This window comes from Ctenopharyngodon idella, chromosome 17 (assembly GCF_019924925.1).
Source record: "Ctenopharyngodon idella isolate HZGC_01 chromosome 17, HZGC01, whole genome shotgun sequence".
Taxonomy (NCBI): Eukaryota; Metazoa; Chordata; class Actinopteri; order Cypriniformes; family Xenocyprididae; genus Ctenopharyngodon; species Ctenopharyngodon idella.
In genome coordinates this window covers 28,407,373-28,435,066 of record NC_067236.1, presented here as the reverse complement: position 1 = coordinate 28,435,066, position 27,694 = coordinate 28,407,373, and the positions used below count along the sequence as shown (strand labels likewise).

Sequence of the window (27,694 nt, the reverse complement as noted above, 5' to 3'; positions counted from 1 at the left end):
CACAATATCTAGTGATGGGCGATTTCAAAACACTGCTTCATGAAGCTTCGAAGCTTTAAGAATCATTTGTTTCGAATCAGTGGTTCAGAGCACCAAAATCACATGATTTTAGTAAACAAGGCTTCGTTACATCGTGAATGTTTTGAAACTTCAATAGTTCACCTGACTTTGGCAGTTTGATTCACACTCTGAACCACTGAATCAAAACAAAAGATTCGTAAAGCTTTGAAGCTTCATGAAGCAGTGTTTTGAAATCACTCGTCACTAGATATTGTGGAATAAAGTCGCTATTTTATTATTTTTGGCGCACAAAAAGTATTCTCGTCGCTTTATGATATTAAAGTTGAACCACTGTAGTCACATAAACTGTTTTAAATGTTTTTAGTAGCTTTCTGGGCACTGAAAAAGGGAGTAGGTGGCAATTTTGCTGGCAATGCAGGCCTCACTGAGCCATCGGATTTTATCAAAAATATCTTAATTTGTGTTCCGAAGATGAACGAAAGTCTTACGGGTGAGGAATGACATAAGAGTGAGTAATTAATGACAGAATTTTCATTTTTTGGGTGAACTCTTTAATGATAGTTAATAAAATACAATTGTTTGTTTGTTGATTTTAGCTCAAAATGCATTGATTTATATTATTTAAAAAATGTGCTGTTAACTACATTGTGAAATACATGATATTGTGAAATTAACATCAGCTAAGATTAATAAAAACTGTATTGGTCATTGTTAGGTCATGTTAACTAATGTACTTACCTTACCTACAGAAACATGGAACCTTACTGTAACTTTTACTGCAAGTTCCTTTACCTAACATGTTATTAATTTCCATGAATCTGAGAACTGAAAAAAAAAAAAAATTAGAATTTTTTTTGTTAGAACTGTTAAAAAAAAAAAAAAAATCACATCTATCCAAAAATCTGTCACAATAATTTATTCAACAAGTCACACGGTTGAGAAACATTCATTTTCATTGATCTGATGGGCATGGATGTAACTCGCCACCAACATATTGCATGTTGAATAAAACTGTTTAAAACATTAATATCTCTAATCAGTTTGTTATATTCCACACATAACTATAGAACTTATAAATATACATGTTTAAAAAAATCTTTAGTCAAGTTGTAAAGGATGAGTGTCTGAGAACATTGAAAACTACATAGATTCTCACAATACAATGTATATGCAGATTTACATATTCAGCAGCAAAACATGCATATAATGCCACATGCAAATACATTTTGTCACAATATTCATTTTATAGTGTTAAACTATTATCATTTAACCGCACATGAATAGAAAGCTGAAATACATACAATTATATTTGGCACAAGAAAGTTTGTCATACGAAAATTGTCAACATTACTTCAGGGCACTCAAGAAATTCACAGACCAGCTGTTTCATATATATAACACAAAAAATGTCCATTACATTGTACAGTACAACAGATGTTTGATTTGTAACTATTCTTGACAATAGATACAAATCGCAAAGTATAATGAATAATATAAGTTACCATAAATTTACAAAAAATTTACTTTCCAAAACTCGCTTTCAGGATTCAAAGGAAAACATTAAAGAAAAGAACGTTATTTACAAAGTATTACATTTGATCTCCATTCAATACAAGCAATCAAAAATATTCATAGACGTAACCGAAAACATTATGGCAACATACTATTTCATAAGCAATAACTAAATGTTTTATGGCTTTTTGGTGTCCATGCAAAAGGTGTCTTTAAGTCGGTCCACAGCATCTGTATAGAGCTCTAACATGCAAGTTTGTGGGGAAGGCGATTCTCCTACAAAAGGAAGTGACATCAGTGTCCATTCCCACCCTCGGACAGAATTCTATTCGGCTCTGTGAACCTGGCCGTTAGCAGGTAGAAGAGAGCGGGTCCGGGCACCAGAGCCAACAAAGGCAAATCCTGCCCCAGTTTATCCAGTCGGGATATGGAAATGATTCCGTATGCATGGAGGAGCCAATGGCTGAAGAGAACCACGAGGCGTTTCTTCTTAGCCACAAGGTTTTTGAAAGACTGCGGGAGATAAGACACAAACAGTTTTAACACATTTGTCTTTGAATACGAGATAAAAAGCACCGTGACATTACAAAAAACATATAATAACAATATATTTACCTGTATCTCTGAAGCTGACATGTAAACTGCCAACGTGACCAACGATAACACCAAAATAATATATGGAAATGCATAGTCTGATAAAATAAGAAAGGGAAATATAAAAACACAAATGTCAACTAGGTACATTCTCAAATATTCATTAAAAAAAATAAATAAACGACACTCACAAAGAAGTCCTCCTCCAACCGCCTGCAGGACAGTGAGGATCGGGAAGAAGTACAACGCTGCATAGATGCTCTTGAAACGATCGGTCTTGCCTAAGCCACATGCAATCTTTTTAACCAAAAGTGGTCGCAAAAGCATCATGAAAACCAGACAGAAGGCGTAGTAGATCAACACAATGGTGTACCTGAAAAAAAGCATAGGGGTGTAATAATGTATCGTGTCTCAATGTAGTGCAAAAATACAGACATCCCACCTCCCCTGGAAGATCCGGGAGCCTGACAATATGTATTATGGATATGTCAAATATGGTAAACCCAGAAGGTCACTCATTTAAGCTTACATATTTATAAATTATTATTAATAAATTAAAAATTACATACATTACTAAACAAAATACTATATTTTATATATACAACTTTACATACATGTTGTCAGGGACAGAGTGCAAGAATGTGTGTCTAACATAATTCTGTATTTTTAGCTATGAAATGTGTCTCCATTGCGCTCTGTGAATGGGGGAAAAGGACCAAGTCCAAGTCTATTCAAGTGTACCCCTGATGTAATACAAAATTTAGCATTTTAATGAACAGTACTTTTTCCTTAAAGGGATAGTTCACCCAAAAATGAAAATTACCCCATGATTTACTCACCCTCAAGCCATCCTAGGTGTATATGACTTTATTCTTTCAGACAATCTGAGTTATATTAAAGAGGTCATGAAGTGGATTTTTTTTTAGTATTTTATGTGTCCTGAGGTGCACTTATAATGTTAGTACGATTTTTACATCAAAAATTGTCATAATTTAGAAATAAAAGGCATTTTTCTATCCTGATTTTAGCCCTCTGGCTTGAACGCTCTGTTTGAAGGGGCGTGTCTACTGTGACACTTCAGTGTAAAAGCGCACTACTTTGATTGGCTGACATCTTTGCATTTGAAATACGTATTACACGTGGAACCCTCTCGGATACTTTTACTATTAACGAATTAACAAATTGGTTATATTAACTAATCCTGTAAATACAGTAATGTTAGCCTAAGAGCTTCGTTCTGCAGTGTAACAGCGTCATTCATTATAAAGGCACTTTTGGCACGTGTGTAGATAAACTCGCGCTGTGTGATTGACAGCTTCAGCCGTATGTAAAAAATCTGATTATTTTCATGCTACTAAGAGAAACAATGTGAAGTTGATCGTTTACTGGCTTGATTTACTGATGCATAAACAGTATTAAACAATTTTGGGACAAAGAAAATCGGAACCTGACCTTGAATAATTACACATCAGTTATCACTGATCACAGATCAGGCATTAGAATGAACACTGTTACTTAGATGTTTGTGGTGTTGCTATCGAATCCATATTGTAAAAATCTGTTTGCAAAGCCTGTGTCGATACTGCAACTGAATTACCAAATATTCCAGAGTGAAATATAAAAATAAACTGAATCAATTTTTCTCTGACATCGGGATTCGATCGGCAGCTCATGCAAAGATTATGTTTTTCCACAGCCAGGAACAGCACAAAGTCTGCGTGGCATCACAATCTTATCGTAAACAACTAAGCCTACTTTAGATCCACTCTCTGCTCATTGACTGAACATCAGTGGGCGGGGACAATGATGCAATGATGTAAAAATAGGTGTTGTTGTCTTGCTCCAGAGGCAGCCGTATGCAAATGATTGTGCCCCTATGACGTCACATGCCACCTCGGATTCAGACAAAGTATTTTTCCAGCTTGATTATATAAACGTTTTTTTTTATTAATGATGAGGACGTTTTAAGTTATGGAACTTGCAGGATGTATTAATGATACAAAGACCTCTTATATGCCAAAAGATCAAGGAAAATTAGATTTCTCATGTCATGACCCTTTTAAATAATGTCCTGGCTCTTCTAAGCTTTATAATGGCAGTGAATAGAGGATGAGATTTTGAAGCCCAAAAAGTGCAACCATCCATCAAAAAAGATATCCACATGGCTCCAGGGGGATAATAAAGCCCTTCTAAAGCAAAGCAATGCGTTTGTGTAAGAAAAATATCCATATTTAAAACTTCAAAAACTAAAATAACTAGCTTTCAGCAGACAGCCGTACGCATGTCGACTTACGTCAAAAGAGTAACCCCTGACGCGATGTAGGAGTGTCGTAAGCTTTGACGCCTCTTGCTGTTCAAACAAATAGGGCTGGGCAACAAACTCCTATATCAAAGTCCTCTGACATTTCTCTTTAAAAATTCTCGTTTTAGACTTCTAATTCGTAACCGGTGTTTGTTCTCTCCTCTGCGCTTCAGTGTTCATCAATACATCATGTGCCGTAAATCGATGCGTATGGCCATCTGTCGGAAGCTAATTATTTTAATCTTTTAGGATGGATGGATGCACTTTGTTGGGCTTCAAAATCTCATCCTCTATTTACTGCCATTATAAAGCTTGGAAGAGCCAGGGCATTAATATAACTCCAATTGTATTCATCTGAAAAAAAGAAAGTCATATATGCCTATGATTGGCTTGAGGGTGAGTAAATCATGAGGTCATTTTAATTTGGGGGTGAAGTTGCCCTTTAAATGTTTATCATGTCTTTAAAAAAAGCATTTTAACTATTTTGGCTCTGTTTAAAGTATCATGAGATCAGTATTTGTGTATCAGACAGAATGATGACATGAGTGTACTGTTACACCTAGAGCTGCATGATTAATTGTTAAAATGTTGCAATGCAAACACCCACACAATCTTACTCCTAAATGACAATGATTTGGCAATGTCTATTTCACGATCACAGCAAACATTCAGATCTGTGTTGGTGCTGCTGCTGATCCAGAGAGAGCAGTTGTCGTGTATAGGTATGAAACAGCTTCACAATCAGTCTTTTCATACAGTATACACACAGTATCATTAATTGTGTGACAATAATTCAAAATAACAGAATGGGATAAAAGTTTATAGTTCGGAAATAAACACTGATGTCTACGGTAGCTATCAAAATAGCGCAAATCACCTTTTGAAAGTAACTTGATGCTTCAAATAAAGATTGTATAATTACATCATTACACCAGTAAGTGGCGACTAGTGACTGTCAAAAAAATGTCATTGAATCATTCACTCAAAAGATTTGTTCAAATAACACTGAGTCTGTAAATGGACTATTCATTTAGATTATAAAAAATAAAAATAATTCAAATTAATTCAATATTTTTAAATAGCAATTAACATTTTGTCAGAATCTCTAATAAATGACATGTTATTGCTTAGTTGTCTATTCAGAATCATGGGAGAATTGTAATCTCCAACTTAAACAAACAAACAAAAAACTGTGATTCTCGATCTATCCAGATCATGCAGCTCTAGATACACCCCTAGAAAGCAACAGAAATAACTGGTGTTTCAGATCAAATCAAATGTAAAGGGCACTCACAGAGGGAAAACAGCCTCCTGCGTGCAGTGCAGCGTGGTGACGTAGTCGGGACTGGGGTTATACAACATGGTGTACCAGTCAGAAAGCATCTTAACCTCACAGGAACGTATAGACAGCTGGCCGACGGGATCGTTGAGCAGCAGAGTCACTACGGCAGCTGCTGTGCACTCAAACAGGGCGGTGATATGCTGGAAAAGGGCACTAGAACTGGAGATGACATTAAGAAAGCATAGGTTAGTTTGGAAAGCTCACTTTAAAGATGTATTATCAGTTAAGTTTAAGGCATAGTACTGCAAAAAAAAATCAGATGCACACAATATTATTGCCTCATATATCTTACTATTGTTTAGCACAAGAAAATTCTGCCGACTACCTTTTCTTCCCAGAATACCACTCAATAAAGAACCAATGCAGGACCAGAGGCAGCATCGCCATGAAGCCCAGGTACAGCCAGTCATACAGCTCAGGAGATCCAGTGCATTTCATGCAGATCTTCTCTAGGTTTGTCCTCTGACCACGAGGACAAACCTTTATAATGAGAATGGTAAAGGTTATTAAATTGAATACAGTCCACAAAAAAACCAACAACTGTGCAACGAGTACAAGCAGAACTGTTCTTGAATGATCAGGTGACAGCTGTTGCAGTTAGGAATAACTAATGGACTTACAAAGAAATAAAGGTAACACTTTACAATAAGGTCTCAATTGTTAAAGGCACAGTATGTAAGTTTCGCCACTAGAGGTCGCTAAAAAAAAGATAGTTTCATTTGCCGTTTATTTTACAATTAAAGTTGTGTTTAACGTTCGTCGCCTCCATCCGTGAACTTGAACTTTGTTAGTTACATTTAATCATTTAAATTCACATTATTTAATTTCATTAAAATGTTGAATTACTATTAATACAGTTCACTTTATCTGACTAATTAAAATTGTGGTGTAACACAGCGCTGTTTTACTTGGTCAAAACAATCATACTGAAATACATTTGAGTGTGTTGAAAATTAAGTTATGACATTACTGTGTGTTTGCTCGGTGGCTGATATAAGACACTTGTTGCACACTTCAGTAAACTAGATCGATATTAGAATATCATATTAATAAAAGCTGGATAACTTGTGTTGCTAAATGGCAGGTAATTAATTTTAAAATATATTGTATGGTGGAGAAAATGCTGTATTACTGTTACTACAGATAAAGCTCTTTCTGATTTTGCTATGTTAGCTACTTGACAAAATAGCATTGTCTCTGAGGCATAGTACTAACTAAATAAAAAAAACAAGAGATTCAAACAAATAAGACTAAACCTGTTGAATTATATAAAAATGATTAGTTTTCTGTCGATAAAAGTATCAAAAACAGTTGTTCACCTATCTAATAAAACATAATATAGTAATGTGACTTTGGTGTTTGCATGGTTTCTACGGAAGAAAGAACAGAAATCGAGGGTAGCGCGGATATGATGTCACTGACAGGCGACACAATGACATGGACCGTGTCACTGGTTAAAACTGCTGATTTCTCTGGATTTAAACATAGTTGGAAACATTTGGGATAATGTAAGTGCACAAGTCAACAAAATATATAACATTTTTAGTGTTTTTTGAATATTTTCCATATTGTGCCTTTAACATTAGCTAATGCATTATCTAACACTGGGGTTTTCAATCTTTTTGGTCCCACAGACACCCAAATATGATCATCCTTGTGTGAGGGACCCCCATTCTTAAATTAAATGGTAACACTTTACAATAAGGTTAATTTGTTAACATTAGTTAATGTAGTTACTAACATGAACTAACAGTGATCAATACATTTGTTACAGTATTTATTAATCTTTGCTAATGTAAGTTGTTCATTGTTTGCTCATATTAGTTCAAAGTACATTAACAAATGTTAACAAATGCAATCTTTTATAAACACCAAATTTATACACTGAAAAATTAATATTATAAATCTAAAATTAGTTTATTACATTATCATATTTTTCTGCTCAGTATAAGAATGTATCGTTTAAGTATTATTTATTTATTATAATCAAAATGTTTATTTATTTTAATCTAGACTTTTCCACTGACCCCCCTGTCACTCCCCTGTGGCCCCAGGGGGTCCCAGGACCCCAGTTTGAAAAATGTAACATTGAGGAATATATTTTTGAAGCATTTATTAATGTTGGTAGTACATTAATGTAATGCTAGTTCATAGAAATACAATTATTTATTGTTTGGTTGTGTTATTTCACAGTGCATTAACTAATATTAACAGATACAACTTTTGATTTCAACAATATTAGTAAGTGTTGAAATTAACATAAACTAAGATTAATAAATGCTGTATAAGTATTGTGCATTGTTCGTGTTAACTTATTTAGCATAATAAATGAAACCTTAATGCAAAGTGTTGCCGAAAGAAACAATGGTGAACTAGTAAAACGCACATCATGGTGCTTATATACACAACTGTGCTGTCAATATGAGCTCTTGCATGAGTACACACTGTAATCAGACAGTTACACAATATGTGTATGTTTTATTCGGACCCATTAAATTAATATGAGGCACTTACCCCACATTCTCCTTCAATAGACTCATTTATGATGGTCCTTCCACAGTACAGCCCAGGACAAGTGGAGCTCATTGCTACAGCTGCATTACAGCCAGAGAAACAACATTTAAAAAAACATCCTTTAATTCAAAATAAAGACATATTTGAATGTTGTTGTTATGCCAATAAACTAGCGATTCTATCAACAGCAAAATAAAAAAAAAACAATTATGGCTGAAATAGATATTGTCATTAACTGTTAGCATTTAATATTGTTTGTTTTTACATACCCATGTCATATGCAGCATTACAAAGCGATCAATATGCCCAGGTTTTTTTTTTAGTGATTTTAAACCGCACCGATCTAAACGACGTAACAGAAACCGGAAGAATAAACACATCCGTCTTCTTCACGTGAATGTGGGACGTTGTTGCTAAAGACTGAATCGTTTAACAGCGCCACTCACTGGTCAGATGTATATTCTCTGATATGCATGTAAATACATATGACAGTCATTCAGATCCATTATGTATATATGCATCACCATATCATTTATTCACAATGAGAGACTGACTCATTTTTTTAAGTTGAATGATTGTGTCTATTACTTATTTATTTATAAAATTATAATATTGAACCATCTCAATAATAATATAATATTGAACCAACCATCTTCAAGGGAATTTTCCAAACACACCCAAAACGCAATAGATAGATAGACAGATTTAAAATAAAGTAGTTAAACAAATTACAAAAAAAAAATAAAATACACAATATAAAATATACACTACGATAATGGCACCGATTGCAGGTTTGCATCAACGGCTGCGTGCGCACAAAGCACAACAAATGAAACCAATCTTCATAAGAAAGTGCGTAATTCAGCTGGGAAAAAAATCTGGTCCGGTGTCATGGCAACGGCTTCAAACGTCACGGGGAGGTGCAGGGGCCTGCATCTGTATAATAGAAATAAAGCAAGCATGTAGAGCGGTGATTACAATGAAACGGTGTCTAAAAATGGGCTGGCGTTGGTCAGATACAACGGGCTAGACAAACAATTAAACACTCTTTTAATTAATTGATTATTCAAGTTTTACCGTGTCAAAATAAAATATTTTCCAGGTTGCTACTGAAGTAAACGGCTGTGTCACATGATACTTATTACTTTTCACAGCACTTGTGAGGATGGACCAATCACAGTTTGTTTGCTCGAATTCACTTTGGCTGATGTTTATGTTTATTAGGTAGACTCAGTAGTCGTAGACTGGTATGTTAGTAAACTATTCCTAATTCATCTGACAATGAGTATTTTTGATTCAACTGGGAATCAATCAGGTGTACATGTAGCCCCAACAGCTACTGAACTAGAGCAAACGGTGCCTGTTACTTTTCTCAGCGCTTATCAGAATGGACCAATCGCAGATGCTGATGCACATTCGAAGAGGCATTTTTAAATTACTTTTATAGACATTGATATTTCCGAATTCCATTTGCATTTCCGATATTAATCCGTTAAATTATAATACTTAAAACTGTTAAAAACTTTAGACAAAAATGTTTCCAGTAAAACACAAACTGTCTTAAAATCTGAATGCGTCTCAACGGTGAAATTGCTTTCTGGGCCTCCAAGCGCCCCCTAGAGGAATGACAACGTTTCGTCTCGCATTAACAGTAAGCGAGCAGCATTGTCGGCTCAATCTGTAACAGGGGAGGGAAAGGGGTGCATTATTTACTCCCAAGCACAGTGTATGGCATTAAATGACCACATAGGGACCATCTGTGACATCGTAGCGCATACTCATTTTACTGTGATACGGACACGGGAGACACTGACAAGGGATGAATTCTCTTCCACCCTGTGGATGCGCCCTAACCGTGTCCAATGGATCTCCCCGGCATCAGCAACACGACCGTGGACAACATGTCAGGTTTGGGCTTCATTTTAGAGATTGTGACCATCAAACCAGTTGTAAACAGCCTGAGCACTCAGGCCAGCAACTATACAGCCGGGGGCGAGATGAACACCCCAGTGTGGAGTTCGGAGGGGAACTCGGTTCTCCAGGGCATCGCGGTAGCCGCGCAGGCGCTGCTCCTGCTGGCCATCTTCTTACTGTCCAGTCTGGGTAACTCAGCGGTTGTGGTGGTTATAATCAAACACAGGCAGTTGAGAACGGTCACTAACGCTTTCATAATGTCCCTCTCCCTCTCTGATTTTCTCACGGCCGTTCTTTGTTTGCCCTTCTCCTTCATGATGCTCTTCAGCAAGGATGGCAAGTGGATGTTTGGGGAGCCCTTCTGCATCGCCAACGGCTTTTTTAACACCTGCTTCGGTATTATCTCCACCTTGACCATGACTCTTATCTCATTCGACCGGTATTATGCTATCGTCAGGCAGCCGCAAGCCAAAATTGGCCGGAGGAGAGCGATCCAGCTCCTGGTGGCCGTTTGGTTCTCCGCGGTGGTCTTCTCGTTTCCTTGGTACCTGCTTATGGAGACCTCCGGGCGCTTGGTGGTGCACAAACAGGGCTTTTACCATTGCATGTATGTGTTCCACTCGGGCACCTCCAGGATGGGCACTGCCTACAGTATTGCTTTAATAGTAGTGTGTTACCTGCTTCCCTTCGCCCTCATGTGCTTCTGCCACTATAACATCTGCAAAACCGTCCGGTTGTCGGAGATCAGGGTGCGGCCGGTGACCACTTACGCGCACCTGTTGCGCTTCTACAGCGAGATGCGCACCGCCACCACCGTGCTCATCATGATCGTGTTCAGCATCTTCTGCTGGGGGCCCTACTGCCTGATGGGTATCATCACCGCGCTCGGGAGGTACTCTTTCAATCCCGCTATGGATACTGTGGCTATCTGGATGGCGTGGTCTAACGGTGCCATAAACCCGTTGATTTATGCCATAAGGAACCCGAATATATCCATGCTGTTGGGCCGGAGCAGAGAGGAGGGATACAGGACTAGAAACATCGCTGCGTACCTGTCCACGCAGACGCAGCGCAGGGACGCGGTCCGGACACGGGCCGACCGGATTCGGGACCGGTACGTGAGCCGGCACGGCGCAAACAGCCGCTTGTCTTCCTCCAGCCCGGCCAACGGGGGAGATGTGGCCATGTGGGCCTGTAAAAACCCGGCTGTGTTCTTCTGCAGAGATGCGCATCCGGATACAATCACTGAACCGGCGGTGCCCAAAGTTGAGACTGCTGACACCAGTTTGTAATGCGGCCACACTTTATGATGACTTAAATGAAAACGACGGGAGGTGCTACAGGTGGGCCCAAACATTTACTTGGGTCACACTTTAAAATCTAAAATTACATTTATTACACTGGATAACAAAATCAAGTCAAGTGGACTTTATTTTAAGAAAACATATAGCACAAACAAAGAGAAGTTTGCTAGGTTTCAGATGGAGAAAAAAAAAAAAAACACGTTTGGATTTGGACGTTAGTGGAGCATTTGTTTTCAGATTCCACTTGGTTTGATTTTCTTTTCTAATGCAATGACATTAGAATCAGAATCTTTATTTGTCATTATACAAAAAAGTACAACGAAATTATATGAAAAGTAGCGCTCTGAGCGCAGCGTCTATGCGCGCCGCCATCTTGCCATTATTACACTTTTAAGCTGTAAGATATGAATTTGGAAGGATTCAACAATTACATTTTTGCAATACATTTACTTTAAAAAACAAAATAATGGCCAACTTTATTTTCACATGTATTTGGTATGATTTTATATCACATTCACATTGTTTGCAGGCCATTTCTTGATATTTTGCTCAGACAGTAAATATATAATAGAAACCCTATCAGATTTTCTCCTTAAATTATATTTATGCTGGTAATAGCCAAGTCTTTCTTTGGTGTGGGCCATCCTAAAAGAGCTAGAAAATTAGCCTACATGAAAAATGTATTTCTAAGTATTTAGTTCAAGAATTAAGATTTTGACAGAAGGAGCTGACAATCACAAACCATTAAAGGTGCAATGTGTAAATTTTAGGAGTATCTGTTGACAGAAATGCAATATAATATACATAACGATGTTTTCAGTGGTGTATAAAAACTTTACATAATGAACCATTATGTTTTTATTACCTTAAAATGAGCCATTTCTATCTACATACACTGCGGGTCCCCTTACATGTTAAGTCGCCATTTTGCGCCAGCATGTTTCTACAGCAGCCCCAAACGGACAAACTGCTCTACAGTGCGCATTTGCTTGACTGTCTACTCTCTGCTGTCTCAGACGACGACATCTTTGTCCTGTGTTGGCCACCGTAGTTTCTCTATATATCAATTCGCAACCTTACCGCTAGATGCCGCTAAAATTTACACACTGCACCTTTTAGTTGTTGTAAAAATTACATTTGTGATATTTTCTGTAGGGTTTATATAATTTGTGATCGGCTATGCATTGGCTAAGATTGGCTAAGATTATGTTTAATTTGCAGATTACTTTATTGATAACTTTTATTTAATTAGGGATAAAGTCACAATGCAAAAATTGTGCGTTCTTACATATTTTATTACAACAACATTTCATTTTGCTGCAAGGAAAATGTCACCTGTAGTAGCCTTTCGATTTCAGAAAATCATGTGCATTCAAATAAATGGAGTATAGGCTGCTGTGAATCCAAGTTTCATGGCAGTTCCAACTATTTGAATGTACATTAACTAACATTATTACATGATATAATGTTTAAAAGAGCATTATTTTGCCTGTTTTTTTTTTTTTTTTCAAAGCTGAAGTATGTCATTTTTGTCACTAGCACCACCTAGTGAAAATGTCAAAGTGAAGCTTAGCGAAGAAACAGATAACCCCACCCCCAACTCTCGCCATTGGTCGAGTCCGTGTATTGACCGGGTCGCCCAAAACAATTTTCATAATGACACAGTGTTAAAAAGTTACATTCTTCAGCTTTAAATATAAATAGGCCGATAAAAATGTCTGAGTTTCCATGACATTTAAAATTGAATGAATGTACATGAATTTAAGATCTGTTATGCATTATATACTCTAATAATGTTTATGATTTACTTATAGGCTAAGTCATTATAAAGCGTTGCTTTGTTTTAACACTTTTGCTACCACCAACCTGTATTTGAAACCAAACTCTCCAAGCATACCTAATTGAATTAGTGTAATGAATCAGCAGATAAAGAGTGTAGACTAGTGTATAGTGTCTGAAGTGTCAAGATGAAAGTCACTCTTGAGCCTAATGCAAATGCTTTACAACACTGTGAAAGAACCGAAGGGTTTACAGAAATCTCTCACATAGCCTAAAACCACATCTTCATTATCTGCTGACCTGGAATATTAAAGGGGCTATATGTAGAATAGTGAAACCATTATTATTAGCGACACCGGTGGCCGTTAAGTGAACTGCAGCCAGCACCTTACTGCTCGTGCTTGCTCTCGTGCACACGTAATGTACGATAGACTGAACATGATTCAAGGCATTCTTCTTTGTTCTTTGCTAAGAAGTAAAAAGAAGTTGGAAATACCTTTGCAGCGATAACATCCCGACGCCGTCCACGATGCTGAGAGTGACGTTTAGATGAATATGTAAATGAGTGCTGCGCACTTTCCTCTCAATAAAGTAAACACTCAACAAAAATGACAGAGGTGAAAAAGCAGCCGTTAAGAAAACATCTGATCATAGTGACATGGATATGTTTGCAGAAGCTCTGCAATTCACTGGCATCATGATAAGGTAATTAAATTACACTGTTATGATACTTCGATTATAAAGTATATTCAATATAGACTATACAGATCTGGCTATGTGAGACTATAGCAAAGTCCATTTAAGACAAGTCATTTCACTCGGCGGCCATCTTTGAAACGCCTCTCGGGCATCTAAGTGCAGCTCCTATCTCTTTGAATGGAGGAACATCAAATTCTCTAAAGCTGTTTGCAAAGCTTTCGATTAAATTTCATATTTGAAATCACCAATGAAATCTGACAACAACTGTCTCATAAATTTTGTTTCTAAACGCTCGAATCATGACAAAAAAACGGTATTTTTCAGGCTGGATCAACGTAATGCTCATGCGCAGTCCTAAATGCGCGTCTCGTGCCTCATTTCGGAGGCGCGCGTCTGACTGTTTCTATAGAAACCGGAGCTTCTAACAGCCGCTGCAGTGACGCGATGACTTTACCAATCGGCGATTGGCTCTTATTTAGAAGGCGGAACTTATTCCGCCATATTGCGCGTTGCACTTTCTCCCGTTCATAATGTGACGCGTCTTGTGTTATTCTATAGTCTTTGACTATAGTCTGAATTAATCCCCTTTCTTTGCATGACACATTGACATTACAGTACAGCTCTTTATCCTGAACATTACATTTGTTTCATGTGTTATAAACGTCACGTCCCGAGTCCTTCACATAAAATTCAGTCTTCAGGCTTTTTTTTTTTTAGACAATGTAGGAAGTTTCGTAGACAATTTCGGGTCTCGTTTTTTAAGTTTCGTTACAAGCTGTTCACACATTCTCATATAGCCCCTTTAACAGTCAAACTTAAGAGATGAGATGATTTTGTAACTAATTAAACGATCAGTCATATTGACATGGACGTTTAAGAAATAGGGCTATAACCTTTTCATTTCATCATTGTGAAATATATTTCTTTGCTTGTAGCCTATGTTCACACCCTTTACACATACATTTTCAAAACATGCTGTGGCATCCAGAACCATGACTACCTTCTATAATGCAGTAAAAGGACTCCAAATCACACTGCATTTATAAACAAGTCAAATAAAATAGGGATGGGATATAATTTCCTTTTATTAATCTGTACCAAAAAAGCATATATTATATTACTGTCAAATAATATTTTTAAAAGAAATCAGATTAAATCTTTTCTCTGATGTATGGCGTTTTGGAAGATCAACTTAAAACCTGTATATAACCAATAAACTGCCTTAATTGTTGGATGTAGCATGGTTTACAGATTACAGAGTGCATTAATATCAGTTTTGAAATATTTGGAACAGTTCCATTATCTTGCAGCATGAGTTTATCAAATTATGAATTTTATAAATGTGTATCACTTTAGCATCAGACTGCCATTCATTAGTTTGATGTGTTAAACCAGCATTTATGTTTCTATATATCAGTGCTTCTAAGTCTTTAATATTTTATGAAAATATGACTTTTTCCTCAACCATTCATCAGTATTTATTTCAATGTAAGACCAGTCTTAGAGCTCTAGAGAGGTGTATTATGTTGATAATCCAGTCTTACAAAAGCACATGGTGTTTTATATGCGAAACATTCCTTCAAATGGATGTATTTTTTAAGATGGTATTAGCAAGCATAGAATGATCATATTAATTTTTTTTTTTTTTTTTTTTTTTTTTTTACCATTTAAACAAGCTTACCTTGTTTTCAATAACAGAGATGCATTATCATTTTCAAATACTCAAATTATTATTATTTTTTAAATATATCAGACAGATCATCTATTAAAAATTGCCATATGTCTTTGAAAACAGTTTGCCTGAAATAAAGTTTGAATTTGTTTTATCCATTTTTGCTTCTTTTAAGTAATGACTATGTTTGATTACTCTTCATAGATCACTTTTTGACACTATAATTCATTTTTAACTACAGTAATGTTGTGTAATCATGGCTATGAAGCACTTAAATTTTGTTGCAGTTCAAGAATGAATTGAGGTTGTGAAACACAAATCAGCAGTCATACACCAAAGGAATGACCCTCAGGGTTTTGTTTATTGATTACTTATCTTACATCCAAATGAATTCTTAAATAAAGAAAATGAAACAATCCCGCCAACAAAGGAAACTATTACAAAGTAATACAATATTACAAAGAACTATTAGTGAAAAAGGTTTAATGGCATCTGATCAACAGGAAAAATTATTAGCACAAAATTGTGTCAAGGACTAAGAAAAAGCCTTGGTCAGAAGAGTTAACAATGGGTATATGTACATATATACAACCTTAAACACAAACAAAAGAAATTACAAGAATATACATGCATGGCAGACAGTTTGGTTTGCTTAAGATGTATGTTTCGCATCCACAGCTCTTTTTAATGAATCTTCTTTTTGGTAACCGCAAAAAAAGGACATTGTGTCTCTACAATATACTTTCAATCAAAATTTTATCTCAGCATATTGTTTTCCACTATAATTCCTGTCAGTACATTTAATACATGGCATCGGTAGATTATAATAAACACTTTAATTTCAATAACATTTCATAGAAGAGTTTTTTTTCTAAAATTGTGCATTGTGCTTTAACAGGTCTGGAATGGACCCTTTATTACCAAACAATCACTTGTGCTTGAGTTACAAGTGTAACAAAAGGAAATACTTACTACTTAGGCCGATCACACCATACAAGTATCAGTGACTTTGTCATTTGAGTCCCAAGAATTGGCAAATATCACTTTTGCTTCCAAAAAACTGACTTTTAGCGTTGCAAAACAAGGCCTGTTTCTAGAAAGTTCAGTTTGTACACTACCAAAAAATAGACAAAAACATATGCAGTATCTGACCTGACAGAAATAAACAGGGTTTATGGTTGTCAGGGAAGCAAAACTACGAAAATGGGTGTACATTTCAGCACCGGGTTTTTTTAATGCTTTATAAAGCATGTAGCCCTTTCTGCTCATTCTTTCCGTGGGGAGAACTACGGTTTCCTTGGTGCACAACTCCTGTCATCTTCAACACAAACACTGTCAACTGATTTACATGTTTAGAAAAGCCTTTATAAATCTTTCAGAAGTATTTTGGCAGTCAGCACAAATGGGGCCTGGATATCCTCTCCAGTTATAAACAGTGGTAGAGCATTGTGCACGCAAGTGTAATGTCTCAGCTCTACCACCAGGAGGCAGCGCTCGCATGCAAAGCTTCCTCAGAAGTTGAGTTTGGTGATGGGCCTCTCTCTGCTGCTTTCTGCGCTCTGTTTGACGGGACGTTTGCGGTTGTGCTTCATCTTCGATAGATCTTTGTCGAACACCTCCCCAGATCGAAGTGCAGACACCAGGTCGTCGAATTCTCCATCCTCCTCGCAGTTCTCTTTGGCCTTCCGGGCTTTTCTTTCCTTCTCACGCTGTTCCTTGAGCTGTTCACAGACATATTTCCATTAATCACAACTGTACGTTTTCCTTTTGTCTTAATGTCTGTCATTGTGGGGGTGTTTAGCTTGCTCAGTGGAATAGTACAGTACTACCGACTGCATACTACACAGGGAATACTATAGGCAGCTTACTTTTTTTTTGTCAATTAGAAGCAACATATTCTTTATAACCCCCTTCCCCTCAGTCTGTAGCATGTCTTTATATTTATTAATTCTCAGTTTGCTTAAACACAAGGATTTTTACTGGGGAAAAAATGTACAGTTGCATTTGCAAATTCTCATGCTTTTGGAAAAAAAATGCTTGAGATAGATTTATTTTTGAGATGTACTCTATTTCGAACCTGACACAATGACTAAAAATGACTGTGACTTGGTGTATACAGACAAGTAATGACAAGCAGTGATTGTGATGATAATAAGAAATGTTTCTTGAGCATCAATTCATCATATTAGAATGATTTCTGAAGGATCACATGACATCATTTGCCATCACAGGAATGAATTACATTTAAAAATATGTTCAAATAGAAAATTGCTGTTTTAAATTGTAATAACACTTTACAATATTACGATTTTTATTGTATTTTTGATCAAATAAATGCAAAATTAACATAAGAGACTTCATTCAAAAACAATAAAACAACCTAATCGACCCCAAACTTTTGAACAATAGTGTGTATATATTAGGGCTGTCAAGCGATTGAAATTTTTAATCTAATAACACAATGCGGCGATTTAATTAATAGCAAATTAATCGCACATCAAATTTGGCAGAGAAATTACCCCCAAAAGATAATTTAAAATCATTGTTGTGTTAAATGAGAAAAGCAACAAATAGACACTACAAAATTTGCTTTAGAAATAAATATTATAGCGTATTTCATTCAATATAGAATTTATTATTACACAAACTTTCAGGCTACAACGGCCATTAAGGTTGAGTAAATGATGACAGAATTTTTATTTTTGGGTGAACTATACCTTTAATGGGTTTTTAATTCATATGGTAACTAAAACTGCCAGTAGGTGGCAGTAAAAGTCTAAATGAGTAAATCATTGAGTCATTCATTCAAACCATTCAAATGGCTGATTCATTCAGGAATGAAGTAAATGGCTCTCTTTGCCTGCGTCTCAATGTGCATACTATCCATCCTAAATACAGTAGTCAACATTTGAAGTGGATCAAAACCTTTCATCAAAGTTGTCCTAAAACCTTCTTGGGACAATTTAGTTCTTAGCACAACTTTGATGAACTTTTTTGATCCACTTCAAATGCTGACAACTGTAGAATGTGACATTAGTAATATTCAATACTATTTAGGGCGGATAGGGTGGATAGTATGCACATTGGGATGCAGGGTCAATGAATGGGCCATCATTTAAAACGGGAATTCATTCAGAAACACTGCTGTGTTGTACAACATTCCTAGTATGTTTCATAATGATAGTATGTCATTCATAATAGTTTTTGCTTAGAAAGGGGAACAGTTTGTCTATAAAATGACGTTAGTACAACACTTTTGAGAGGGAATGTGTGTACATGTGTTTGAAATGGACACACTGCATGCTTCTTGACACATTACCTGTGCCTCCATGCGGGCTCTGCGCTCCTCTTCTTCCTTGCGTCGCTTCATGTTCTCATTGTCCTGTTTAGCTTCATTGAAGGCCTGTAGGAACTGATCAAAGATGCCAAAGAACTCTTCGGGCTGCATACGTGTGGCGTCCTCCCCAAAGTGCTTTACGGCATTCTCAAACTGTGTAGAATGAAAGACAAGGACATTTAGGAGGGTGTGATTCTTTCATAATGATAATGATGTCATATAATCATTATTTTGACCCTTGAACTTGGTAAGCAATAAAAGTACTACAAAAACTGACGTAATAAACTCAGGTCCAGGCCACTAGAATGAACTAGTGATCTCCTTGCTTCTCATGTACACTAGTCAAGTCAAGTCACCTTTATTTATATAGCATTTTTTACAATGCAGATCGTTTCAAAGCAGCTTTACTCTGATAGCAGGAAACATAATTTTGGCTGTACAGCAGTACAAATAGTGTCATTGTCCAGCTTACATAAGTTCAATATTGATTCATTTCTATTGTAAAAAATCATTAGTTATTAATTTAGTTCTTTATCTATACAGCATCTCTGGAGAAAACAGTGATGACAGTTCAGTTCGCAAACAATGGTGTCAATACAGGCAGATCAGTAATATTGTTTACTGCTGTTTAAAAGTGTGGGGTTGGTAAGATTTTTAATATAGTCTTTATTGTTCATGATGCATTTTTCTGTTCAAAAATACAGAAAGATAGGAATATTGTGAAATATGATTAGAATTTAAAATAACTTTTTGCTATTTGAATATATTTTAAAATACAACTCATTCCTGTGATGGTAAAGCTGAATTTTCAGCATCATTACTCCAGTCTTCAGTGTCACATGATCTTTCAGAAATCATTCTAATATGCTGATTTGGTGCAAAAGAAACATTTCTTCTTATTATATTTTTGTGGAAAGAAAAATCAAAAGAACATTAATTATTTGAAATAAAATCATTATAAATGTATTTACTGTCATTTTTGATCAATTTAATGCATCCTTGTTGAATAAAAATATTCATTTTCTTCAAAAAACAAAAATGTACAAACCCCAAAGTTTTGAACAGTAGAGTGTAAATGTAATAAAATATGAGACAGGTATCCAGATATTGCAGAAATCATGAGTAGGTCCTCATGTCACACTAAGATCAAACGCTCATCTGTCCCTTTGCCAACCCTTTAGAAAACCAGCTAGAAAACTCGACAGCTGCAGTGCCATCAAATTCATGTGCAGCTTCATGAGCAGGATCAGACTGGAAGAACCTGCCTTTGAAACTGATCTTCAGCCTATTGCAGTTAAAGATTAAGGTTCATGTTTCCAGCGGTTCCAATGTCCACACAGACGGTCAGAAGCCCAATAAACTCCAACGAAAACAGTGATTTAACTTCTATATGTCTGAGTTATGTGTGCCAGCATGGAGCAGGGGGATAAAAATCTGTCATTTCAGACGTTTAACAGCAACTTCAAAGCTGCAGCGGAGCAACTTTATGTGAGCGTTCACAATTAAGCAGCCAGATAGAGTGACAGGCCTCGCTATGTTCAAACCTCTCATAAACCTTTAACATCTATAATCTCCTTAGGTTCAACGAACTGTGGTGTCCTTTCGATCTTACCAATTCCTTGGCATCCTGAAGAGAGTCCTCAACTTCAGAGAAACTGAAACCAGCAACAGTGATGAACTGACTCACAACAGACACAAACTTGTCGCCGTGGGTCTGAGGCTGACCCTTCTGGTACTCCAGCTCCTGTTGAGAAAGAGAGACAGACTGCTATCAAGATGGAGGGATGGACACAATGACTTAAATAATAGAAAAAGTGCATTAAATTTAGAGCAAAATGCCAAAATCATCCCAAATACCCAGAACTACCCTAGTAACCACTCAAAACAACTTAGCAATCTATCAAGGCCTTCAAACTTTGAAACTTGTTTTCTAGTTTTAAGTGTTGTAACCATAAATAATGTTTAGCCTATTATATTGCATAGCTGTTGTATAAATAGATACATTTGCTACACTGGATAACCTTATAAGCTCTAGAGCTTGTTGAAATTGTAGACAAAACGAGAATGTCGCTCACCGTCTCCACGCTTTTTAAGCCAGTGCGCAGATTGTTAATGTCTTTCTCCAGTTCAGTCATGCTGAGAAAAAAGGAAGAAAAATAAGTTGGAGAGGGAGATAATGAGATATAATGTTTCACTGGACAATTTGCAGACCCTTTAATCTCATTTCGAATGGCTGAGGAATGAATCACATCAAACAGTATCTTCACACAGTGACTATGGTTTTGCCAAATAGGACATGTTCCTGGATCAACAACTTTTGTTGGTCCTGGAACAACATTCCTGTCTAACAAAGTCCTAAACCTATCCCGAACTATAAACTACCCTAAAATGAGAGTGAAATGATAGGCTTCAAGCTCTCAGCCCAAACCTTATCCCTAACATCTGATTGGTTTTTAAAGGATTAGTTCACTTTAAAATGAAAATTAGGCCAAGCTTTAATCACCCTCAAGCCATCCTAGGTGTAAATGACATTCTTCTTTCTGATGAACACAATCAGTTATATTAATAAATATCCTGACGAATCCAAGCTTTATAATGCCAGTGAATGGGAAACAACAAGTATGAAGGCAGTGCATGCATCCATTATAAATGTACTCCACATGGCTCTGGGGGGTTAATAAAGGCCTTCTGAAGCAAAGCGATGCGTTTGTGTATGAAAAATATCCATATTTAACAAGTTACAAAATAAAATATCTAGCTTTCGCCTTTTGCATTCACTTCCGTCAGTTATGCGTTTTTCTTAAGTTGAATACAGAAGACACAGGAAGTAGCGTAAGCGTTTTGAACTGCGAGAGGCGTTACACTTTCTTTCTAAGCTGAATACAGAAGGTGGTCAGGATGCGTCAGGATATTTATTAATATAACTCCAATTGTATTCTCTCCTTCACGCTTGACCTTTTCAATGTGATTACGTAATGCATGGCGCATCGCAGAGCTAGTGCAAGATGAGCATTTTTGGTTAAAAAGTATATAAATTTTTATTTATTTTTTTAGAAAATGACCAATCATTTCACTAGATAAGACCCTTATTCCTCAGCTGGGATCGTGTAGAGCCCTTTGAAGCTGCACTGAAACTGCAATTTGGACCTTCAAACAGTTGGTAACCATTGAAGTCCACTATATGGAGAAAATTCCTGGAATGTTTTCCTCAAAAACCTTAATTTCTTTTCGACTGAAGAAAGAAAGACATGAACATCTTGGATGACATGGGGATGAGTAAATTATCAGGAAATTTTAATTCTGAAGTGAACTAATCCTTTAACTTGTAATAAACCTAGAATACTCCTTTACTCCTTCCTGGACCAACAATGACATTTATCCTACTTAGCCAAATCCTAAGCATCTTCCTACATTCCTATCTTATTACATACAACAGAAACTGGAACAGAAACTCTTTAAAACCACTTAAGTGGGTGCAATAGTGAGACTTGATTGTTTTAGTGCTTACTTGACTTTGGCAGCTTCTGGAACGTTGTGCAGATCCTCATGAATCAGGCTGACTTTAGGGTATTTCTGCTCAAGAATGGTAATCAGGTAGTGCAGAAGAGTGACATTCCTATTGAGAAACATGCACAGCTTGTGTAACTACACGGCTGGTCAGAGTTTAATAAACAGAACTTGCATAAACCAAAGCTCTGTCTTACTTGTCGATGCTGGACTTGGTGTCAGCGATCTTGTTGAGAGAGGACACTTTGAATCCATAGGCATTGCCCCTCTGGCCTTTGTTCATGTAGTTCCCGAAGGCCAGCACCACCTCCAGAAGCTGTCGAAGATTCCTGCTCTGAAGAACCTCCTTAGATGCTTTATTGAGAGCTGTGGAGGGGGAAAAAATTTTAATATTACACCTTACATAACCTACTAGGTGTTTGCATGCTTTATTTCACAAAAGTCTAGTAGTGAACATAACTGTAGATGATTGACACACATGATTGACAGAGGTATCAGGATTTACCTTCCACTTTCGGCTTGATTTCTGCTATTCTTTCTGTAAACTTCTTTTTGAAGTAAAGAGACTGCAGTCTTTGCTGGTAGTGGTTGATTCTGTGATTTAAAAGGAAAATTGAAATGAAACACTATTAATATTTGATAATATATCATTTACACTACCAGTTTTTAAAGCTCTTAATAAAGTAAAGGCTTAAATGCTTGAAATTAGTTTTGGTGACAGTTATAAATTGTGTCCACTTTTGCCTGCAGACACAACTGATCAAATATAAAACTGATCTAAATTCATCAAATATAAGTTTTGATTTATTTAACATTAACATTTGCATTATTTCCCATTTTTGAGGTTTTTTATTTTAAAAGTTTAGAACAATTGTCTGAACGAAAACCTCTTGATTAGTTTGTTTGAATTTCTACTGCTATGACTTTTATTCTAAATGTGGAAAATAGTCAAAATAAAGAGAATGTGTCCAAACTTTTGACTGGTAGTGCACATGAAATAATATAAAAACAAATGCATACTAGAATAGAAAAAAACTAACTGTAAAAACCCACATTTATTTACAAGGGGTGTACCCATAATGCATTGCTGCAAAACGTCTAACATTAACAGCCAAATATTCTTCTGTGGTTTTTCATTGTTCTGTCGAAGCATGCCTGTTCGTGAGACACGGGTCCTGTTTCCCATATTAAAATAATAATAAAAAAAAAAAGTCCAATAACACCTGCAACTTGTTTATTTTTTATTAATTGTTGGAGCCACCCATTCTTCATGGCTTTTATATTTATGTCTTTGTTGGCTGTCATTCCACAGAGATTAATGACATTAAGAGCTGCACAATGAAGAGGTCAGAGAAATGACGACATGTTTCCAGTCTTGTTTCAGACAATTTCAGACTGCCAGACAGCATTTGGTAACTGAAGTCAAAGATTATTATAGCAAGAGACTAGACAGACCAAGATAAGAACGTTAATCCTGTAAAAGAGTTTATTTTCCACATACTGACCTCTCCATCACCTGTAGCTGTTGTGTAGCAGCACCATTTAGAAGATATTGTGTGTTTTGACAGCTCTGTCCAGTCTGATGAACATTATTTATTATATCCCAAACTAAGTGACCTAAATTGATCGTTACCTGCTCATCTCATAAAGGAAGCGATCTGCCTTCGCCATCCGCTCCAACTCATGTTTGTGTTCCTCCAGAAGATCTACGTCACTTTTTTCTGGCACAAACTTCAACAGCTGCGGGGAAGGAGAGAAAGCATTATAATGACTAAATTGGGCCAACTAATCAGAGGTCATTTTGAAAGAGAAGTCTTAAAGATACAGTAGCCTGTTTATTCATAAAATAAAATGTATAAGATAAAGCATGAAAAAAAGTTACAATTTAGTATATTATAGCCCTTTGATAGAGCTATTGATAGGGCTACATTGCATTAAGTTCTTTAATGCAATGTAGCCCTATCAAACATATATCCATTAAGTGAACATGCATTCCTGTCACACTACAATAACTGTATGATTACTGTTCAGATTAAAACAACAGCAATCAGAGGACTTATAAAACCTGATTGCCATTATATTGCTTTTCAAGTCCATTTGGAAAATGTTACGACCATTTACTTGCTGCTCTTATGTGGTGATTTGCTTTAAAGGTTAAACAGGGTGAGGTATACAAAGCTGCATTTTATTACCAAAATGGCTACATGGCTTGAACGGGTTTTAATTAAACTATAAATGTGCTTGATTTCAGCCTCCATTAGCAGGATATACACAACAGATTTAATTCAGGCATGTGGAAAGGCTTCGGTATGGTTTATATTTTTACCAACTACAACAAATTTCACTATCATTCAGAATGACAAAAATGCAAGGACAATATTGGTGTCTTGCCAAAAATGTTTATGCAAAACAATAATTACATTCTGGCTTGGACTGCCGGGCTTATGTAATTAAACTCGCCACCCGTGCAGACGCTGTATCAGCTAATCACAGTTCTGAAATGTTTGACGTCAATCCACTGCAGTAAAACAGGTTTGTTTGGACATAAGCCATCTGGAATTATGAGTTAAAGTGTGAGGTAATTGATGAAGTACTGTATGTGGTGATGCATCTCACCTGCTCCAACATATCCTTGGGTAAGTCTTCCTGCTCATCCATGGTCAGTATGGCTCTCTTGATCTCCTCATTGGAGAGTTTTAACCTGCAAGAAATAGATTTAAGTGAATCTTTGAGTGTGGCTTTCATGAGTGGATAAAATATATTTCTGTCATGACAACCCTCGGGAGATTGGCATGGTAATGAATATGGCATTGTTAATGTATATGGTCTTGGCAGAATAGATCTGCTACGCTGTTGCTGCTGCTGCAGAGCAAGTACCGAGACTTGCTACTGCCAATACATTTACAGACATTGCTGTGAGCATGTAAGACATGCTGCTGCACAAGTACCGTACATGAATTAACCCCTGTTTGAATGTTGAGCCGCAGCTCATTGGCTGCTGATGCAACAGCAAATTTCAAATTTTCAAGTATCAAATTTTCATGTTGCAATAATTGCCGAAGATTTTAATCACAGTATACAGTATTATCACGATATTGAAATAATTTGCAAAAAAAAGTGTTGTCATATTATAAAAGGATTAATAACAGTTTGTTCATGTTAGCTCAACTCCATTAAATAATACAGTTACAACTTAATGTTGAAATTAACATGAACTAAGATTAATAAATGCTTTAGAAGTATTTTTCATTGTTAGTTTATGTTAACTAATGAATTAAATAATGTTAACTTTATGCTAAAGTGTGAATGAACAAAATCAGAACATATGCAAACAAAACCTAGGGCATGTTGTAGTAGCCCAGATTAAAATATAAAAATGTTTAAAATTTGAAAATAAATAGCCTTAAGTCTTTAAGTATTTGGTGCTGTGATGAATACCATGGCGAATACAAAAATCTGAATGGCTGTTTGAAACATTTAAATACTAAAAGGTAACGCAGCTGCTTTGTTTACAGGTGTTACCGGGGTAACCACTGCATTTCTGCTGTTCCATCAGCGCCATCTGTTGTCAGAGAGTAAATATGCACCTTCAGCTATGCGCTGCTCATGCGTGTTGGGCTTGTTTACACGTGTGTGCCTCTTTGTCGCAGGATACAGCGGTTTTGTGCATTTTAAACGGATGATGGGTAAAGTATTCTTAAAATGCATCCTAAAAATTGGAATAATTCATAATAATAATTGTTCACAGTATTTTGAAGTACCCACAATAACAATAACGTGCATATGTTCATTATCGTGATATATCGTATTACCGTATACCGCACATGTTTACTGTGAATGAATGTTTCTTGATGCAGTAAATGTTTAAAATAGCTGAATTCCAGGCTTCGTTCATAGCTGTACAATTAAATCGAACACATGAAGTGAGCTTGTGGGGGAGATGTTTATCGCCACTTCTATGGCGACTTGTGATGCAACAGGAAAATAATCCTGCCTAGGATCATCCAAAATGGCTTAAATAAACAAAGAATTGTTCTACAGTGAGTCATGCAGGAATGTTCATTACCGTGAACGAATCTTAAATGGTCAAAGATGGTGTCTATGGGTTCCTAAGCTACAGACTCACTTGGAGAGAAGGATGTTGCAGTTTTGTGCACGGCGACCATCGATGACAGACAATTCTCTGACCTTTTTAGAAGTGACAGTGTCATCCTCTGATTCTTTCTGCAGACAGACAAGTGGAGTTAAGGTCAGCATTAATACCACATTGCAATGAAGAGCAAAAACTAAGAGAGCAGTCTAAAGTTGGTTTCACACTTGAGGTTTTGGTGCAAATCAGCGTTTGATTGTCCTCAAAGTTGGTGTACTTGTCATGCATGGGATGATATTTAGAGACTAAAGCATTTTTCAAATGTAGTGTGGTTCTGAACATCATAACATAGTTTAAAAGCAAAACCACAGTCATTAGCAAATACGCTGAATGTGAAACCAACAAGACACCTGCTCTCTAAAGTAAAACCCAAACAAAATGATTTTTCAAACACAGGACAACATGCTCATGACACATCTGTGACCGAACACACCAGACATCCACAACAACAGAGGCTGAAAACAGTCATCTCCTCCTTTTTAGTGCCAGCTGGGGAGCAGACAGCAAGAAATTGCGTGTTTAGACAATGGCACGCCGGATTTTATTTGGAGGAGGGAGAGGGTGAAAGGAGTGGAAGGGAATCTGTCCAAAAACAGGGGGGGGATATTTGTTTTTTAGTTGGTGGAAATCTGTCTCCTTCACTATTGCATAAACTCCAGATGCATGCAAAACCAACTGCATGCCTCATAACCAACTTGGCTAATTACGAACAGAGACATCTTGAAATGCTCGCTAATAAACTGAAATAGGTCATTTGGTTCGTTGTGTTTTTAAGCTAGGATACAAAAGGCAACAATTTGGTGATAAGAATGCTGATTAAAACTATAGTGGTATCATGGTAGTGATAGCATCAGGCATTACTTTAATATATACTAATGTTCTTATTGATTACTATTATTTATATATGGTATTTGGGTGAATCTCATGAAAACCTTTTAAGAAAATAACATTTAATTCCAAAAAGCAAAATAAGACATTTTATTTTGTAAAAGCAGAACATAAAATCTATTTTAAGACAATTAAGATTGAGAAATGTTTTTACAGTAA

The 27,694-nt window shown here is 36.4% G+C and overlaps 3 protein-coding genes across 6 annotated transcripts in view; 1 reads left to right on the top strand and 2 right to left on the bottom strand.

Annotated features, from left to right (window-relative positions):
* Positions 1 to 922: 922 nt before the first annotated feature.
* jkamp (jnk1/mapk8 associated membrane protein) lies at positions 923 to 8,702 on the bottom strand. Its single transcript, XM_051867509.1, has 7 exons — positions 8,555 to 8,702; positions 8,286 to 8,365; positions 6,097 to 6,251; positions 5,724 to 5,930; positions 2,319 to 2,500; positions 2,149 to 2,225; positions 923 to 2,046 (listed from the first exon to the last, which is right to left on the bottom strand). Exons 1-7 carry the CDS (start codon positions 8,556 to 8,558, stop codon positions 1,828 to 1,830), a joined length of 924 nt encoding a protein of 307 aa, XP_051723469.1. The 5' UTR covers positions 8,559 to 8,702; the 3' UTR covers positions 923 to 1,827.
* A 130-nt stretch (positions 8,703 to 8,832) lies between these two features.
* Positions 8,833 to 16,429, top strand: LOC127498287 (G-protein coupled receptor 135). Its single transcript, XM_051867507.1, has one exon. It carries the CDS (start codon positions 10,148 to 10,150, stop codon positions 11,489 to 11,491), a length of 1,344 nt encoding a protein of 447 aa, XP_051723467.1. The 5' UTR covers positions 8,833 to 10,147; the 3' UTR covers positions 11,492 to 16,429.
* The window catches only part of daam1a (dishevelled associated activator of morphogenesis 1a), a 63,561-nt gene continuing 51,862 nt past the window's right edge, over positions 15,996 to 27,694 (bottom strand). For all 4 annotated transcript variants that reach the window (XM_051867503.1, XM_051867505.1, XM_051867504.1 and 1 more), the window contains 10 exons: positions 26,624 to 26,721; positions 25,114 to 25,198; positions 24,131 to 24,237; positions 23,003 to 23,091; positions 22,695 to 22,863; positions 22,499 to 22,606; positions 21,066 to 21,126; positions 20,603 to 20,734; positions 18,973 to 19,143; positions 15,996 to 17,374 (listed from right to left, as the gene is read on the bottom strand). In XM_051867503.1, coding sequence (XP_051723463.1) covers positions 17,165 to 17,374; positions 18,973 to 19,143; positions 20,603 to 20,734; positions 21,066 to 21,126; positions 22,499 to 22,606; positions 22,695 to 22,863; positions 23,003 to 23,091; positions 24,131 to 24,237; positions 25,114 to 25,198; positions 26,624 to 26,721 — 1,230 coding nt within the window. In that variant the 3' untranslated portion in view covers positions 15,996 to 17,164. The remainder of the gene's footprint in view (positions 17,375 to 18,972; positions 19,144 to 20,602; positions 20,735 to 21,065; positions 21,127 to 22,498; positions 22,607 to 22,694; positions 22,864 to 23,002; positions 23,092 to 24,130; positions 24,238 to 25,113; positions 25,199 to 26,623; positions 26,722 to 27,694) is intronic.